This window comes from Bufo bufo, chromosome 6 (assembly GCF_905171765.1).
Source record: "Bufo bufo chromosome 6, aBufBuf1.1, whole genome shotgun sequence".
Taxonomy (NCBI): Eukaryota; Metazoa; Chordata; class Amphibia; order Anura; family Bufonidae; genus Bufo; species Bufo bufo.
Genome location: NC_053394.1, coordinates 9,837,246 through 9,855,650, shown reverse-complemented (window position 1 = coordinate 9,855,650; position 18,405 = coordinate 9,837,246). Strand labels below are relative to the sequence as shown.

Below are 18,405 nucleotides of genomic sequence, written 5' to 3'. Positions count from 1 at the left end.
AACAGTACTATACAGGTCTCATATAATAGTGCTATATAGTGCTCACAAACCGGACCGTACAGGTCTAATATAATAGTGCTATATAGTGCTCACATAACAGTATTATACAGATCTCATATAATAGTGCTATATAGTGCTCACAGAACAGTATTATACAGGTCTCATATAATAGTGCTATATAGTGCTCACATAACAGTATTATACAGGTCTCATATAATAGTGCTATATAGTGCTCACATAACAGTACTGTACAGGTCTCATATAATAGTAATATATAGTGCTCACATAACAGTACTATACAGGTCTTATATAATAGTGATATATAGTGCTCACATAACAGTATTATACAGGTCTCATATAATAGTGATATATAGTGCTCACATAACAGTACTGTACAGGTCTCATATAATAGTAATATATAGTGCTCACATAACAGTACTATACAGGTCTCATATAATAGTGATATATAGTGCTCACATAACAGTACTATACAGGTCTCATGTAATAGTGATATATAGTGCTCACATAACAGTATTATACAGGTCTCATATAATAGTGCTATATAGTGCTCACATAACAGTACTGTACAGGTCTCATATAATAGTAATATATAGTGCTCACATAACAATACTATACAGGTCTTATATAATAGTGATATATAGTGCTCACATAACAGTACTATACAGGTCTCATGTAACAGTGATATATAGTGCTCACATAACAGTATTATACAGGTCTCATATAATAGTGCTATATAGTGCTCACATAACAGTATTATACAGGTCTTATATAATAGTGCTATATAGTGCCCACATAACAGTACTATACAGGTCTCATATAATAGTGCTATATAGTGCTCACATAACAGTATTATACAGGTCTTAAATAATAGTGATATATAGTGCTCACATTACAGTATTATACAGGTCTCATATAGTAGTGCTATATAGTGCTCACATTACAGTATTATACAGGTCTCATATAATAGTGCTATATAGTGCTCACATAACAGTATTATACAGGTCTTATATAATAGTGCTATATAGTGCTCACATAACAGTATTATACAGGTCTCATATAGTAGTGCTATATAGTGCTCACATAACAGTATTATACAGGTCTTATATAATAGTGCTATATAGTGCTCACATAACAGTATTATACAGGTCTTATTTAATAGTGCTATATAGTGCTCACATAACAGTATTATACAGGTCTCATATAATAGTGCTATATAGTACTCACATAACAGTATTATAGAGGTCTCATATAATAGTGCTATATAGTGCTCACATAACAGTACTATACAGGTCTCATATAATGGAGCTATATAGTGCTCACATAACAGTACTATACAGGTCTCATATAGTAGTGCTATATAGTGCTCACATAACAGTACTATACAGGTCTTATATAATAGTGCTATATAGTGCTCACATAACAATACTATACAGGTCTCATATAGTAGTGCTATATAGTGCTCACATAACAGTATTATACAGGTCTTATATAATAGTGATATATAGTGATCACATAACAGTACTATACAGGTCTTATATAATAGTGCTATATAGTGCTCACATAACAGTATTATACAGGTCTTATATAATAGTGCTATATAGTGCCCACATAACAATACTATACAGGTCTTATATAATAGTGCTATATAGTGCTCACATAACAGTACTATACAGGTCTCATGTAATAGTGCTATATAGTGCTCACATAACAGTATTATACAGGTCTTATATAATACTGCTATATAGTGCTCACATAACAGTAATATACAGGTCTTATATAATAGTGATATATAGTGCTCACATAACAGTACTATACAGGTCTCATATAATAGTGCTATATAGTGCTCACATAACAGTATTATACAGGTCTCATATAATAGTGCTATATAGTGCTCACATAACAGTATTATACAGGTCTCATATAACAGTGATATATAGTGCTCACATAACAGTACTATACAGGTCTCATATAACAGTGATATATAGTGCTCACATAACAGTATTATACAGGTCTTATATAATAGAGCTATATAGTGCCCACATATAAGTACTGTAGTTACCCAAATTCAAGTGCTGTAGCGTGGCAGAATAATCAACATGCAAAGGGGAGCTGCAGTCGCAATTTCCCATCACTAGAGTGCGGTATAGTGTAGGAACTAATACGCTTAGGTATTTGGACATTTCTGTAGATAGTTTTAAGTCTGAAGCAAGCGAAATTCTGTAGCTCTGGTTGTGACTGAAGGAGTATAAGTAACTCCCTTTTGTCTTATTCAGCAACGTGTATTACATTTGGTCAGTGCACTACAAAATCTCCCTTCCCCCTTTTGTTTTATGTGAAACTTCCTGTGCTGCTTCAGGATATCCATACATTCCTTAGTTTGTAAATTTGAACAGTCCTACCATATAAGGTCATTTTGGCTCAAGTGCATGCTGGCCTATGTGTCTATACCTGATTGGTCAAATGCTGTTACTATGAGTCATCTATTATGTTAATGCAGAGCTTATGTGTGATCATACCATAGGTCGAATACTAATGCTAACATATGATTGGATGTCAAGGAAGCTCAACCCCCTCTATTATAACTGTTTGCCAACTGTGGAATAAACCAGAATGGATTGGAACTAGACATGTGTTCAGTGTTCATCTGATTCATTCTCCCGGTACCGGATAGACTTAATTCAAGCTGATCACCGAAATCATGTATCAGGGACACGTTAGGCAAGAGAGTATATTGCCCAACAGTTTTGGGGGCTCGGTTCCAGGATTGGGAGGGTCCTCTTCAGGTCTACAGTGAAAGACATCAATTTTTGTCCTCCTCTTGGACCTGGAGCAATGACCAAAATCTCAATCAAGTAAGTTGAACCATCTATTTATGATTTCGGTGGATTGCGGTGTCCGGGACACACGCAAAAGCTCTGGGAAGCTTATGTTGATTGTAAGAGGCTCAGGGAGTCCGTATCGTGAGATATAAAAAGTGCACTATATGAATAATCTGTTCCGGGAACAGAAGGTTACAAGCTTGAATTAACTCTTATGTATATATAGTATAAGTATTTTAGAAGTATTAAGATTATCTGTCTGTGTGAGAAGTTGACCGGGTGGTAAGTGTACGGTCACATCCCACTGTGAAATCATTCTGTTTCCATCACTGCCAACATGTAAACTTTATGTTGCACGGTCTAGTCCCACAAATTACTTCCTAGTTAACACATGGGTAGACAATTTGGCAGGATGTGAGAATTGACAGTTAAAATGTGAAACAGAATGTTATGCCCGGCTGGCAACAGGGATGAAAAGCTGTAATAATCTGTGAAGTTAGAAGCTTACAGACTGTGTACATCAGAGCTCCTGTGATGGTGAAGGGGGGAGGCTATGGTGAGTGAGAAAACAGAGCAGTGACAGGAAGTTATTTGAAAAAGAAAAGAAAAAGAAAAAAAAAAACAGTGCCCCAGTTTCTGCAATCAGAAAGGGCTTGTATTAAACGTTCAGAAATGAACTGGTTAAGTTTTGTTGCCCTAATGATATGTGTGTGTTTAAATAGTGACGATTTATAGCCCTGGAATTAGAGATTACAGCACTAAAAGATGGATAGTTAATGCATAAGTGTATTGATAATTGAAGAGAGAAGTTGTTGAAGGATAATAATAGGCTGGTGCAAGCTGAGTTATAGTGGAAAAGTGTCCATGGAAGTAACTGAGAGAACTTATCAGTTGGAGAAATGAAATGAGCAGCATTTCTTATTACAAGATGGAGGATTTGGGTGTGGTAGGGAACAAAGAACAGGAGAGTTTGCCATATGGTATCCCTTCCCCCACCACATCTGTTGTAACTTTAAAAAGTAATCATGGGTCTTGTGGTCCATCAAACAATACTATTGCTTTTTCTGTCAACCCCTCCTCTACACCATGTTCTGGAATGTGCTTATCAGCACCACCCACTGTGCCTTCTGCTCCCTCTATCCCTTCCCCATCCCCCAAAACTCTTTCCTTAGAACATCAACCCCCTCCTTATGGGGGGATGGGAGTGTGTGTGCAGGCACAGAAATGCTGAGACGAGTAACATGTGTGTTGTTTGTGGATCTCAAAGACAGGACACAATTCCTATCATAGTTCCCAACATTGGATTAGATCCAATAATGTTTGCAAAAATAACCTTTCCAAATTGTATGTTCCGATGGTTTAAAATGTGCCTGCAGTGATGATGCTAATTGGAAGTGTCCACTCCTATCAATCTAAGGTTGCACCCATTCTAAGTCTTTATTCAGATATGAGTAAAAGTTTGAGGAATATGTGGGACAGGTGAACGTCCTGTGATTGATTGCTTTACTTCCCCTGTTTGAACATTTCTGAAATAAGAGACGCAAGGCAAAGGAAATGCAGGGAGGGTAATTATATAGAATAAGTGGCGATGTGTGTAACACTAAACCAAAAAAAACCACATGGCATATAAGATGATTTGAATTTTAACAAAATGACTGTATGATTATAACATGTGTATTGTTTTACAGTGACAGACCATCAGCAATTCTGGGTGTGGTGTGGCTATCTGTTTCCAGGAAAGCTGTGTTTGTCTGTGCTGCAAATTTTGGAATGTAACAAAGAAATTGTGTGATTGGGTGAAAGATACATGATTCAGTGGAATATGAATGGGTGTGGCTCTGAGTTGTAAGTGGAATTGAAAATGTATGAAGACTGAGATGTACGTAGCAGAGCTGTGTGTGCAATTCATATTTTATGTGTAAGGGCGTGGTTATGAGTTGTTAATGAAAAAGAGTACATGAAAAAATGTATATGAATGCTATGGAGTACGATATTTGTTTTTAAATATGCGCATTGAGAAGTTTATTTTATTTTTTCTTGGAAGTTTTTGGTTTTTATTGGTACCAACAGCATTGATCAAGCTGTACATTTTTATTTATTGAAGTCAATGAAAAGTTTTATGGGCCCTTTGTGTGTTCATGTCTGTATTGTCAGATCTGTTAGTTTCAATGTTTGCAGTTACATGTTACATGTTAAGTGTTGTGCTTAACATCAGAGCTCTGCTCGTATGGACAGCTGGGATACTAATGGCATACAGAGGACGGACCAAAGCATCCGACTAAAAGGGGTGGACTTAGATGACTCAGAGTGGGAGGAAGGAAGTGTGAGCCTTTTATGTGAATTAATGGGGTTTTTAAAAAAAAAAAAAAAAAAAAAAACTTTCAAAACTGACTCACTACCACTCGAGACCATGGACAGGGAATACATCACAGATCATGTATTTAGCATTATACTAGATTGCCCAGTCAGCCTATTAGGGAGAGATTTGTTCATTAAGCTTGACTTGCAGGTATCAGCGAAGAATCAGGGCATAAGAGTACACTCAGATCTCATTCCAATCTCTACACCCGTGCCACTGATTCTTGCAAACATATAGGACCACCCAGAACTTAATAACATTAACCCTGCATTATGGTCCTCAAATAAATATGACACAGGATTCATAGATTGCACACCTTACAAAGCTACTGTGAAACCAGGTGTCATCTCAGTGTTCCAGAAACAATACCCGCTGTAAAAAGAGAAACTTGATGGACTTAGGCCAATGATAGAAGAATTCCTACAAAAGGGAATCCTGGAAGAGGTGATTTCACCCTACAGCACGCCCCGTGAATCCAGTGACAAAGGCAGATGGTACTACCCACTTTGTACAGGATTTAGGGGCCATCAACAACATCATTGTGCCTATAGCCCCTGTTGTACCTGATGTCACTTATTATCTGCCATTCCAGCAGACGCTGTTTGGTTCAGTGTGATAGATCTGAAAAATGCTTTCTTTTCTATCCCAGTTGATAAGATAACCAGACTACTTTTTGCTTTTTCCTTTGACAGACGTCAACTGACCTGGTGCAGAAATGCCCCAGGGATATGCTGATTCACCTGTAGTGTACAGCATAGTCCTACAAGCGATGTTAGAGCCATGGTACACCCCCCAAGGTTCTGTGCTGCTGCAATATGTCGATGATTTGTTACTGTGTAGCATGTCAGTGGAGGCCAGCATTCAGGATGGTTTATCACTGTTAACATGATGTGGTCACAAAGTGACACTTAAGAAAATGCAATGGTGTAAAATGCAGGTTGAATACTTGGGCTTTGTCCTCACAAAAGGTGAACGGAGAATCAGCGCAGAAAGAGTCCAGTCTATTGCGGGTTTGGTCACCCCGCACACCAAGAAGGAAATGTTATCTTTCCTTGGGATGATAAAGTACGGTAGACAATGGATTCCTGATTGCTCCTATTATGACAATGTTTTGAGGCAAGCCACTCTGGACGGAAATCCAGATTTGATTAAATGGTCTTCTGAAATGTACAATGCATTTGATTATCTGAAATGTTTGCTCATGTCGAGTCCAGGGCTGGGCCTCCCTGACTATAATATGCCCTTCCACATATTTGCACGCCAAAATTGTAAAACCATGGTGGGTGTACTGACACAAGAAAACGGAGGCAAGTTGCGTCCTTGTGTGTTTTTCTCAAAGGTAATGCCCACCTCTGTCCAGGGGATGCCGGCATGTCTGTGTTCTCTTGCAGCCTGTGCTATGATGGTAAGAGTTGACAAATTCTTTCACAATGTGACATTACACCATTTTGCACACCACTCATGATGTTGTAGGCCTACTCAAGGACATCCGCACTCAAACACAGCAGACAGCTGAGCTCATTGCACTCACTAGGACATGTATTCTACATACTGATAGAGCTGTCACCATCTATACTGATAGTAGGTACACACATGGGGTAGTGTGGGACCATGGTATGATCTGGCAGAGGAGAGGATTCACGGCAGCAGATGGTAAGGATCATGTCTCACAGGGCAATGCGCTGGCAGTTAAGATGGCGAAATGAGTGGCCAAATGCAACCTCACAGGTTTGTATAACCATTGGGAGATGCCATGTTTGGCACCTCCAACCCCTGAGATGTTGCAAATGCTTACTGATCTTCAGTGGTATGCCACTGAACAGGAACAGTAAGACTGGTGTTATCCAGTATTGCAGAAAAATCCTGAGATAGGATTAGTCTGCGAAGAGGGGAAGCTATGCATTCCCCAACACAGTGCTTCCATCTTAATAGCACATTTCCACAGAGTAGGACATAAACAGCATTAAGATACTCATGGGGAGGCCTTTCCCCACACCATGGGCAAGACGTCCCCTGGTAGTGCAGGAAGGGGACTTGGACCTGATCAGAGAGAAGTAATAATCTGATCAAGGTCCTCAGTAAAACTGAAGAATAAGTTGCTTGTGAGTCTCCTTCTCTTTCACAGGAACCAACCCATCCATTCCGGATAGGCGACCAGGTGATGATCAAGATCTTAAAGAAGGGAAAGGAACCAGGAAGCTTCACCTACGGACCACCCACCGAGGTAGTCGCGATCACCAGAACAGCAGTCCTCACTGAACAGTCGCCCACGTGGATCCACGCCACAAGGATTAAGTTGGTGAAGAAAAGAGAGGTACTAACGGGGGCAGACAGCCCTGACCTCCAACGAGGCCCAGAGGTACTAACGGAGGCAGACAGCCTTGACCTCGAAGAAGATACAGAAGGGGTACTAACGGAGGCAGACAGCCTTGACCCCCAACGAGATGACGCAGTCGGGAAATTCCTCGAGATGGCTGAGATGCAGTGCCTTAATAATTGCAATTTTGTGTCTCCTACTCACTGTCCCACGGCTGTGGAAAAGACAGATATACCTGAAAACAGAATGCAGAGGGGAAGACAGTCTATGGAAGACAAAGGAGAACTTATGGCTGTACCTGGCCAAAACTCTGAACTTAACTGACTTTTGTCTCCAAACCACTTTATCTGTATTTAACATTTTGGAGACATGTCTGGTAGCAGTCCCCACCCCAGTAGATGTATGGACGGGGCTCCTACGTTCCCAATAGAATGACACAGACTTGGAGGATCATGATGTTAAATATGGATATGTAAATCCTTATCATGCTTGTTATGACTGTCCTACATATGAGACTCTGTAAAGTAATATGATAGAAATAATTACAGGTCTTGTCACAGCAGCAGGAATATGTTACAAGTTCTCCTGCGATGAGGAACTATTGCCTCCCTGCATACAAGCAAAAATGCAGAACAAGACTAAGCCAAATATTTGTGATAGAGATTTAGGTAGTTGTAAAAAGATAATATCAGAAAAAAAATATGCAATGTAATATTACAAATACAGTACCATCCCTAGACAAACGTGTACCTCTACCAACAGGATGGGTATTGGCCTGTGGAAATACTAGTTACACATACAGTACAGACCAAAAGTTTGGACACACCTTCTCATTCAAAGAGTTTTCTTTATTTTCATGACTATGAAGGCATCAAAACTATGAATTAACACAGGTGGAATTATATACATAACAAACAATTGTGAAACAACTGAAAATATGTCATATTCTAGGTTCTTCAAAGTAGCCACCTTTCGCTTTGATTACTGCTTTGCACACTCCTGGCATTCTCTTGATGAGCTTCAAGAGGTAGTCCCTGAAATGGTTTTCACTTCACAGGTGTGCCCTGTCAGGTTTAATAAGTGGGATTTCTTGCCTTATAAATGGGGTTGGGACCATCAGTTGCGTTGAGGAGAAGTCAGGTGGATACACAGCTGATAGTCCTACTGAATAGACTGTTAGAATTTGTTTTATGGCAAGAAAAAAGCAGCTAAGTAAAGAAAAACGAGTGGCCATCATTACTTTAAGAAATGAAGTTCAGTCAGTCAGCCGAAAAATTGGGAAAACTTTGAAAGTAAGGGCTATTTGACCATGAAGGAGAGTGATGGGGTGCTGCGCCAGATGACCTGGCCTCCACAGTCACCGGACCTGAACCCAATCGAGATGGTTTGGGGTGAGCTGGACCGCAGAGTGAAGGCAAAAGGGCCAACAAGTGCTAAGCATCTCTGGGAACTCCTTCAAGACTGTTGGAAGACCATTTCAGGGGACTACCTCTTGAAGCTCATCAAGAGAATGCCAAGAGTGTGCAAAGCAGTAATCAAAGCAAAAGGTGGCTACTTTGAAGAACCTAGAATATGACCTATTTTCTGTTGTTTCACACTTGCTTGTTATGTATATAATTCCACATGTGTTAATTCATAGTTTTGATGCCTTCATAGTCATGAAAATAAAGAAAACTCTTTGAATGAGAAGGTGTGTCCAAACTTTTGGTCTGTACTGTACATACCGGCCAATATTACAGAGGGACCCTGTACAATAGCTAGGTTGACATTAGCAATGATACCACTATTCCCAGCAATGCAGACACGACACACGAGAGACACTTCCCTACAGTTACCAGAAAATTGTGATTATAATGTGAATCTCCTCTCTAGATCAGAATATATGAGTTTAGGGATGTCTTTGATAGGAGTACCAGGTTTGGCCATATATAACCACAGGACAATATCAAAACTTGTCTGTTTTATGGTAAAACAGATAAATGTCACTAGTGCAATTCTGCAAGATATGCTGCTGGATATACAATCATATAAAAAAGCTATCTTGCAGAATAGGGCAACTATTGACTATTTATTGCTCCAACATGATGTAGGATGCTCAGCGTTCGCAGGGATGTGTTGTTTCAATCTATCAGACCACTCCCGTGGAATAAAAGATAAAATAGGCCAAATAGAAGAGATGATAAAACATATAAAACAGGATGTTGACCAAGGTTGGGGGGACTGGCTTTTTGGCTGAATACCTGACTTTGGTCAAATAAGATATGTTTTAGGAGTGGTACTCGCCGTGATCGCTGCAATAGTGGGTCTCTGCTGTTGTCTACAGTGTGTGCCCTCCCTTCTGGCCGTATGTCAAAAGGTGGCCGAAAGAGGGGTACACTCAACATCCCTCTATACTCCGGTAGAGGTAGAAGAGGCAAACACAACCTCAACAAAGCCTGAGGATTATACTCCTGAAGGGTATATGGAATACCTAAAGGCTTACAAGCAAACCAAGGAAGAGCAGAGAAAGAACCATATAGTATTAGGTATATATATAAGGTTCTTAGAGGGGATTGAAGGAGTATAAGTAACTCCATTTTGTCTTATTCAGAAACGTGCATTACATTTGGTCAGTGCACTACAAAATCTCCCTTCCCCCTTTTGTTTTATGTGAAACTTCCTGTGCTGCTTCAGGATATCCATACATTCCTTAGGCTACTTTCACACTAGCGTTCGGAGCGGATCCGTCTGATGTTTCATCAGACGGATCCGCTCCGATAATGCAGACGTTCGCATCCGTTCAGAACGGATGCGTCTGCATTAAAACTTAGAAAATTTTCTAAGTGTGAAAGTTGTCTGAGCGGATCCGTTCAGACTTTACATTGAAAGTCAATGGGGAACGGATCCGCTTGAAGATTGAGCCATATAGTGTCATCTTCAAGCGGATCCGTCCCCATTGACTTACATTGTAAGTGTGGACGGATCCGCTCGCCTCCGCACGGCCAGGCGGACACCCGAACGCTGCAAGCAGCATTCAGGTGTCCGCTCACTGAGCGGAGCGGAGGCTGAACGCTGGCAGGCGGATGCATTCTCAGTGGATCCGCCTCCACTGAGAATGCATTGGGGCCAGACGGATGCGTTCGGGGCCGCTCGTGAGCCCCTTCAAACGGTGCGCACGAGCGGACACCCGAACGCTAGTGTGAAAGTAGCCTTAGTTTGTAAGTTTGAACAGTCCTACCATATAAGGTCATTTTGGCTCAAGTGCATGCTGGCCTATGTGTCTATACCTGATTGGTCAAATGCTGTTACTATGAGTCATCTATTATGTTAATGCAGAGCTTATGTGTGATCGATACCATAGGTCGAATACTAATGCTAACATATGATTGGATGTCAAGGAAGCTCAACCCCCTCTATTATAACTGTCTGCCAGCTGTGAAATAAACCAGAATGGATTGGAACTAGACATGTGTTCAGTGTTCATCTGATTAATTCTCCCGGTACCGGATAGACTTAATTCAAGCTGATCACCGAAATTATGTGTCAGGGACACGTTAGGCAAGAGAGTATATTGCCCAACAGTGACTGGAGTATAAAATGAGAAATGCCTTTACAGCTGGATGGAGCGGACACTAGAAGAATGCACTGGGGTTTACCTACGTAAACTGTTGCTTTCCATCCGCGATGCAGTGTTAACCGTATCCCCAAACAGACAGTACCTCGGCATGGTGACACCCACCACCCCGGCCACCACCGGACCTGCGTGCAGAAAGCAGAGACAAGCAGGACATAACTATATGGAGACAAGTATTCAGAGCAGAGATCCTGCTTAGTGTTCACAGCCAGAGCTGCATCCGCAAGTTGCCACAAGCACTCCTGTTGTAGGTCCTGTCCTCTGATGGTTGTACATAGCACAGAATACATTTGGAAAATTCCATTGGCTGACAGTATTGTAAATGCAGCTTTGGGTATGACTGGAGTATAAAACATGAAGCAGATTTAAGATCCATACGAAACAAGGCAAGAAAACTACAGTAAAATGGTGCAGAGTTGTTCCTCTCACTCATTTTTTGCTTCTGATCCTCAGAAATTCCTCATTATATTGGAGTTAGGGGGGGGGGGGGAAGCTTTGGCTTATCAGATTTCTATGTTTTTTTTGAACATGCTTGCTGTTTCCATTAGCAACAAGCAGAACACTGAGCCCGCTTTAATAAAAAGAATCAGCCAAATTTAATCACTGTCCTGACACTTTTTGTGCCTTGCTTGGCAGATGAGCGTAGCTTAGAGAGGAAAGGGGTGTGGTTTATTGTGAAGGGGTGTGGCCTATTGTAAAGGGGTGTTGCTTAGTGGGGAGGGTGTGGTTTACTGGGAAAGGGGCACGGCTTGAATTGTGACATTGTAGCAGCTTTTAACAATCCTGTAGAATTTCCAGACCCCAGAACAGGAGCCGTCAGCCAGATACAACTGCAAGTCCTCAGGACGCAATACAATTGAATCTAATGCCCTGCAAGAGCTAAAGGACCTGTGGTGACATCACAGGTCATGTGACTAGTAAAACAGGCAGTGGTTGAGAAGGACCTGCGATGATGTCACCATCATGTGACCAGTGCAGGAGAGGTCGGTGGTGAAGAGGAGAAGAAGCTGTGGTGAGGTCTGCTACATGAGGAGAGGTAAGTAAAGGAAGAGGCAGAGCAATGCTGGGAGTTGTGGTTATTTAACTGGGACTATATGTTATGGCTGAAGGGAGTGATGTTATTTACATGGGACTGTACGTTGAGGGCGGCTGTGGGAGGGAGTGATGTTATTTACATGGGACTGTATGTTGAAGGCGGCTGTTGGAGGTAGTGATGTTATTTACATGGGACCGAATGTTGAAGGTGGCGGGTGGGGGGAATGATGTTATTTACATGGGACTGAATGATGAGCAGGTGATGTTTACATGGGATTGCATGTTGGAGACGGCTGGGGAGGAGGTGATGTTATTTACATGGGACTGTATTTTGGAGGGGGCTGTAGATAGAGAGGGATGTTATTTACATGGGACTGCATATTGGAAGGGGCAGGAGAGATGGTGTGATGTTATTTACATGGGACTGTATGGTGGAGGGAGGAATATAACTACAGGCGGCAATATAAATCCAGGGGACATTAGGCGTTTTTATTACTACTGGGGGCTCTGTAGGAGGGACTTATAGATCCGCCTTATTTCTACAAAGAGCACTATGGGGGTCTTATTACTACTGAGGGGTCTGTGAGGGTATTATCAATAATACTGGAGGGCTCTTCTACTAATGGAGGCACTGTAGGGGGCAGTATTACTAATGGGGGCATTCTAGAAGGGAAGTACTATTGGTGGACTACGAGGAGCACTATTACTATGGGGGGCACTGATATTTCTTCAGGAGAATATTTGGGGGTATTGGGGGGCACAGCGAGCAGCAGGATAACACTATGGGGGCTCCAGGTTGGTGGATGATGATAGAAATGTGAGGAAGCTAAGATGTCCGTGTGTCACACTCTGCAGAGACGAGGCGGCTGAGAAGATGTTGAGAAGATCTACATGGGAGGAGACGTCACCTGGAGGCGCTGGATGTGACAGGTACGCGCTGCTGTCTGGCGAGTACAGGAAAGTGCGGAGTGTGGGCGACTTAGATAACTGGGCCATATTCCTTGGGGCTTGGGCCCCGGATCTTTTGGACTCTAGCAACTCCCCTGCCCCACAGACCCCATCTGTGATACAGGCTGGGACCCTGTGGAGCCTTCACTTACCTGTGTTCAGGCCGACCCGCAGCTTGAGCTTTACATCCGGCTTGTGTCGGATTTTGAAGGTCAGCATGGCGCTGAGGAAGTGCAGAGACATGGTGGCGATCTCCTCTACGTGTCTAATCCCATTGCGGATGGGGAGACCACTGGCGACCATGTAAGCATCTCCAATGGTTTCCACCTGCAGACAGTATTGGATTATATGTAGATCAGTGGTCTCCAGCAAAACTACAACTCTCAACATGGTCTGATTTCTTGCAGTCTGTAAGTGGGCACTGCTGGGGGTGCTACATGACCAAAGAGGCAGAAAAGCTGAAACGATGAGACTTCCTTTCCCACATTGTTGTCAATAAATGGAAACATTCAGAAGATGAACATTTGTTACAATGTATCCAAAACATGCAATCCACTGTGAGCAGCACAAATGTCCCACCTTCCCTGGTTATTTGCTACAATGTATCAGTGCAGGTGAAATGTATCAGTCTGGAGTCTGGCTTTTAGGCTGGCAGACTGGATACAATTGTAACTAACCAAGAAATAGTGGGGGTCCTTCATCAAAGCTTGTGTAAAGGAAAACTGGGTTAGTTGCCCGTAGCAACCAGATTTCACCTTTCATTTTTCAGCCCCTTTTTGAAAATAAAAGGTGGAATCTGAGTGGTTGCTATGGGCAACTAAGCCAGTTTTCCTTTACACAATTTTTTGGATAAATCTGCCCCTTTAGGTGTTTTTTGGTTCATAATTTTTTAAAGCTCGCAATAAAGTATTGGGCACAAGTGTTGGCATCGGCCGACGCCATCCTAGACCTCGTCTTTAGACTCCGGACACTATAGCAGCAGGTAAGTGGTTTGGAATATCTGATAATCCAGCATCTCCAGCAATGGAGCCAGATTATCACAGTAATCAGAGATATGATATAACGAGGGATGATACAGGTTACACTATATAACATTACGTGCACAATATAGCGTTATAATAACCTGCAGGACGGCACATTGACTCGTTAGGTTCGGCTCTCGTCCTACCTTGTACACGTCATACGCTTTGATAATCTCATCGAACAGGCTGTACAGGTCATTGAGGAGATCCACGACCTGGAGCGGCGTGCTGGACGAGCAGAGGGTGGTGAAGCCCACAATGTCCGAGAAGAAGATGGTCACCGAGCTGAAGCTCTCCGGCTCCACCGACTTCCCCGCCACCAGCTGCTCTGCAATGAAGCTGAACATTACAAGTACACAGTGAGATTCCCCCACAGGTAAACTCTGGCTGGCCCCCATCATTATAAGTGGGGGTTTTGTCATTTAAAAGGGGGGGGGGGGCACTTTCAACTAGAACGACTACCCAGCTGGTGAAACAGAACAACCAACCCCCCTGCGTTATAGGAGCTCAGGGAAGCAGAGGGTCTGTCTCTGACCAGCTTGCTGACTGTTTCCACTTAACAAGCAGAAGGATTGTGTGAAATATGTCTGTAGGTTTAATTTAAATAAAGCTTAATCATTGCAAAATAAATCTTTCCAACTTACTTTTCTAATACCTCATCAAACTCTCTGCTTGCTGTCAGTGAACAAGAACATTCTAGTCTACTGTACGTTGAAAGGCTAAAAGCGGTTCTTGCTCACATTGTTATAATGCGTCAGTCTAGATAAGAGATAGGAAAGCTTTTTGCTGCCTACACTGATACATACTTCTGCGTCGCCTCCTTTCTTTTTCTTCTTCAGCCTCCATTTTTCCTCTGTGAGTCCAGCTCTCTGACTGACTCCTGACTAGTGCACATGAGAACAGAGAGGTAAAGGAAGTGCTCCCTGCAGTACCGGAGACTGCCTCAGGACACATGAGGAGCACTCCTCCAGCTAATGAGATAGCACAGGACTCAATGCTGCCATCTAGTGGTAAGTGCTATGTATAACAGCTGGGGAAAAATACATTGCAGTGTATGGTCCTGAAAAAGGCATCTGTCAGCAGATTTGTACCTTATGACACCGGCTGACCTGTTACATGTGCACTTGGCAGCTGAAGGCATCTGTCAGCAGTTCTGTCCCTATGACACCGGCCGACCTGTTACATGTGCACTTGGCAGCTGAAGGCATCTGTCAGCAGTTCTGTCCCTATGACACCGGCCGACCTGTTACATGTGCACTTGGCAGCTGAAGGCATCTGTGTCGGTCCCATGTTCCTATGTCCCCACATAATTGCTGAGAAAAATTATGCTTTAATAAATGCAAATGAGCCTGTAGGAGCAATGGGGGCGTTATCATTACACCTAGAGGCTCTGCTCTCTGCCACTGCTACACCCTTTGCATTTTGCAGTGTAAGCGTGTTCACACCAGGCCCTGTGGCATTTGCAGAGAGAGCAGAGCCTCTAGGTGCAATGGTAACGCCCCCGTTGCTCCTAGAGGCTCATTTGCATGTATTAAAACTTAATTTTTCTCAACGATGCGGGCACATAGGAACATGGGACCAACACAGATGCCTTCAGCTGCCGGGCACACATGTAACAGGTGTAGGGACACATGTAGGGACAGAACTGCTGACAGGCGCCATTTAATGACCATCCGCTTGGTATTAGTAAGTACCAGAACCGCCATTGAGCTCCTGGGTAAACTGAGCCACGAGCGCTAAGCTTACCCCGGCAACATGGTTGATAGCAGCTTGTCGGTCTTCTTCTTCTCAGCCATCAGCTGCAACGTCCTGTCCTCCACCACCTCCTCCAAGTGATTGGCATACTTCTCCAGCTTGTTGACCATGTTGTCCAGGATGCTGACATGTCTACACAGAGAGGAATACAGCATTATAATAAATATTTTATAATATACAGGGAGTGCAGAATTATTAGGCAAGTTGTATTTTTGAGGATTAATTTTATTATTGAACAACAACCATGTTCTCAATGAACCCAAAAAACTCATTAATATCAAAGCTGAATATTTTTGGAAGTAGTTTTTAGTTTGTTTTTAGTTTTAGCTATTTTAGGGGGATATCTGTGTGTGCAGGTGACTATTACTGTGCATAATTATTAGGCAACTTAACAAAAAACAAATATATACCCATTTCCATTATTTATTTTTACCAGTGAAACCAATATAACATCTCAACATTCACAAATATACATTTCTGACAATCAAAAACAAAACAAAAACAAATCAGTGACCAATATAGCCACCTTTCTTTGCAAGGACACTCAAAAGCCTGCCATCCATGGATTCTGTCAGTGTTTTGATCTGTTCACCATCAACATTGCGTGCAGCAGCAACCACAGCCTCCCAGACACTGTTCAGAGAGGTGTACTGTTTTCCCTCCTTGTAAATCTCACATTTGATGATGGACCACAGGTTCTCAATGGGGTTCAGATCAGGTGAACAAGGAGGCCATGTCATTAGATTTTCTTCTTTTATACCCTTTCTTGCCAGCCACGCTGTGGAGTACTTGGACGCGTGTGATGGACCATTGTCCTGCATGAAAATCATGTTTTTCTTGAAGGATGCAGACTTCTTCCTGTACCACTGCTTGAAGAAGGTGTCTTCCAGAAACTGGCAGTAGGACTGGGAGTTGAGCTTGACTCCATCCTCAACCCGAAAAGGCCCCACAAGCTCATCTTTGATGATACCAGCCCAAACCAGTACTCCACCTCCACCTTGCTGGCGTCTGAGTCGGACTGGAGCTCTCTGCCCTTTACCAATCCAGCCACGGGCCCATCCATCTGGCCCATCAAGACTCACTCTCATTTCATCAGTCCATAAAACCTTAGAAAAATCAGTCTTGAGATATTTCTTGGCCCAGTCTTGACGTTTCAGCTTGTGTGTCTTGTTCAGTGGTGGTCGTCTTTCAGCCTTTCTTACCTTGGCCATGTCTCTGAGTATTGCACACCTTGTGCTTTTGGGCACTCCAGTGATGTTGCAGCTCTGAAATATGGCCAAACTGGTGGCAAGTGGCATCTTGGCAGCTGCACGCTTGACTTTTCTCAGTTCATGGGCAGTTATTTTGCGCCTTGGTTTTTCCACACGCTTCTTGCGACCCTGTTGACTATTTTGAATGAAACGCTTGATTGTTCGATGATCACGCTTCAGAAGCTTTGCAATTTTAAGAGTGCTGCATCCCTCTGCAAGATATCTCACTATTTTTGACTTTTATGAGCCTGTTAAGTCCTTCTTTTGACCCATTTTGCCAAAGGAAAGGAAGTTGCCTAATAATTATGCACACCTGATATAGGGTGTTGATGTCATTAGACCACACCTCTTCTCATTACAGAGATGCACATCACCTAATATGCTTAATTGGTAGTAGGCTTTCGAGCCTATACAGCTTGGAGTAAGACAACATGCATAAAGAGGATGATGTGGTCAAAATACTCATTTGCCTAATAATTCTGCACGTAGTGTAATAATCATTGGCTTTTCTTATTTTGCAGGTATCAATTCATATCAGTTTTTCTACTCTACTCACAATCAAAGCTGCTTTTGCAATTCTGCTGCTTTCATGTTTGCCCTTAGACTACAGCTCCTTGCATCTCACTGCTGCCCCCTGCTGGTTCAGTATATTTGTACAGTATGCTCTGCTCTGGTTCAACGCAACTCCCACAATGCCTCAGCTTTTTTTTAGATTGCAAGCTCCTGTGCCATTCTGACTCCTCACACAGGTGTCCAGGACTCACCCTTCAGGGCTGGCTCCTCGCAGGCTCCTCTTTATGGAAATGAAGGACGGGCGCCGTTCCGGGTTTTCATCCCAGCACATTTTCAGCATAGCGATGATCCGTTCATTACATTTTTCCACAGACAGGGAAGGTCTCAATGGGACGGTCGCTTTTGGATCTTTGATTTTGCGGAAAATTTCTGCAATAAATAAATCTATAAATATTTTCCAGTTTGACAGACATAAATGTCACATTGTCCTACAACGTATCATGTGGAGTTCTCCAAATGTGAACAATTCCTTTAAGCCCCACCCACAATAAAGATTTGACCTTGTGGCTCCATGCTCAGGTCCTGGTAAGGTCCATCCTCGTGGTTGTATATGAGCTCTCTCATAATGATGGCAAAACTGTACACATCTCCTTTCTGGGTTCCCTGGAAGGGGAATCTTTCCAGTCGCAGGAACTCCGGAGCCGTCCAGTAAAGTTCTATTCGGGGACATAAATCAGGGGCGTACACAGGATT

At 42.5% G+C, this 18,405-nt stretch overlaps 1 protein-coding gene across 1 annotated transcript in view; it reads right to left on the bottom strand.

The window, feature by feature from the left end:
- Positions 1 to 18,405, bottom strand: part of LOC121004403 (guanylate cyclase 2G-like) — a 122,258-nt gene that overhangs the window by 13,813 nt on the left and 90,040 nt on the right. The window contains 6 exon segments of the mRNA XM_040436601.1: positions 11,156 to 11,254; positions 13,265 to 13,439; positions 14,281 to 14,473; positions 15,881 to 16,021; positions 17,904 to 18,081; positions 18,213 to 18,368. Coding sequence (XP_040292535.1) covers positions 11,156 to 11,254; positions 13,265 to 13,439; positions 14,281 to 14,473; positions 15,881 to 16,021; positions 17,904 to 18,081; positions 18,213 to 18,368 — 942 coding nt within the window.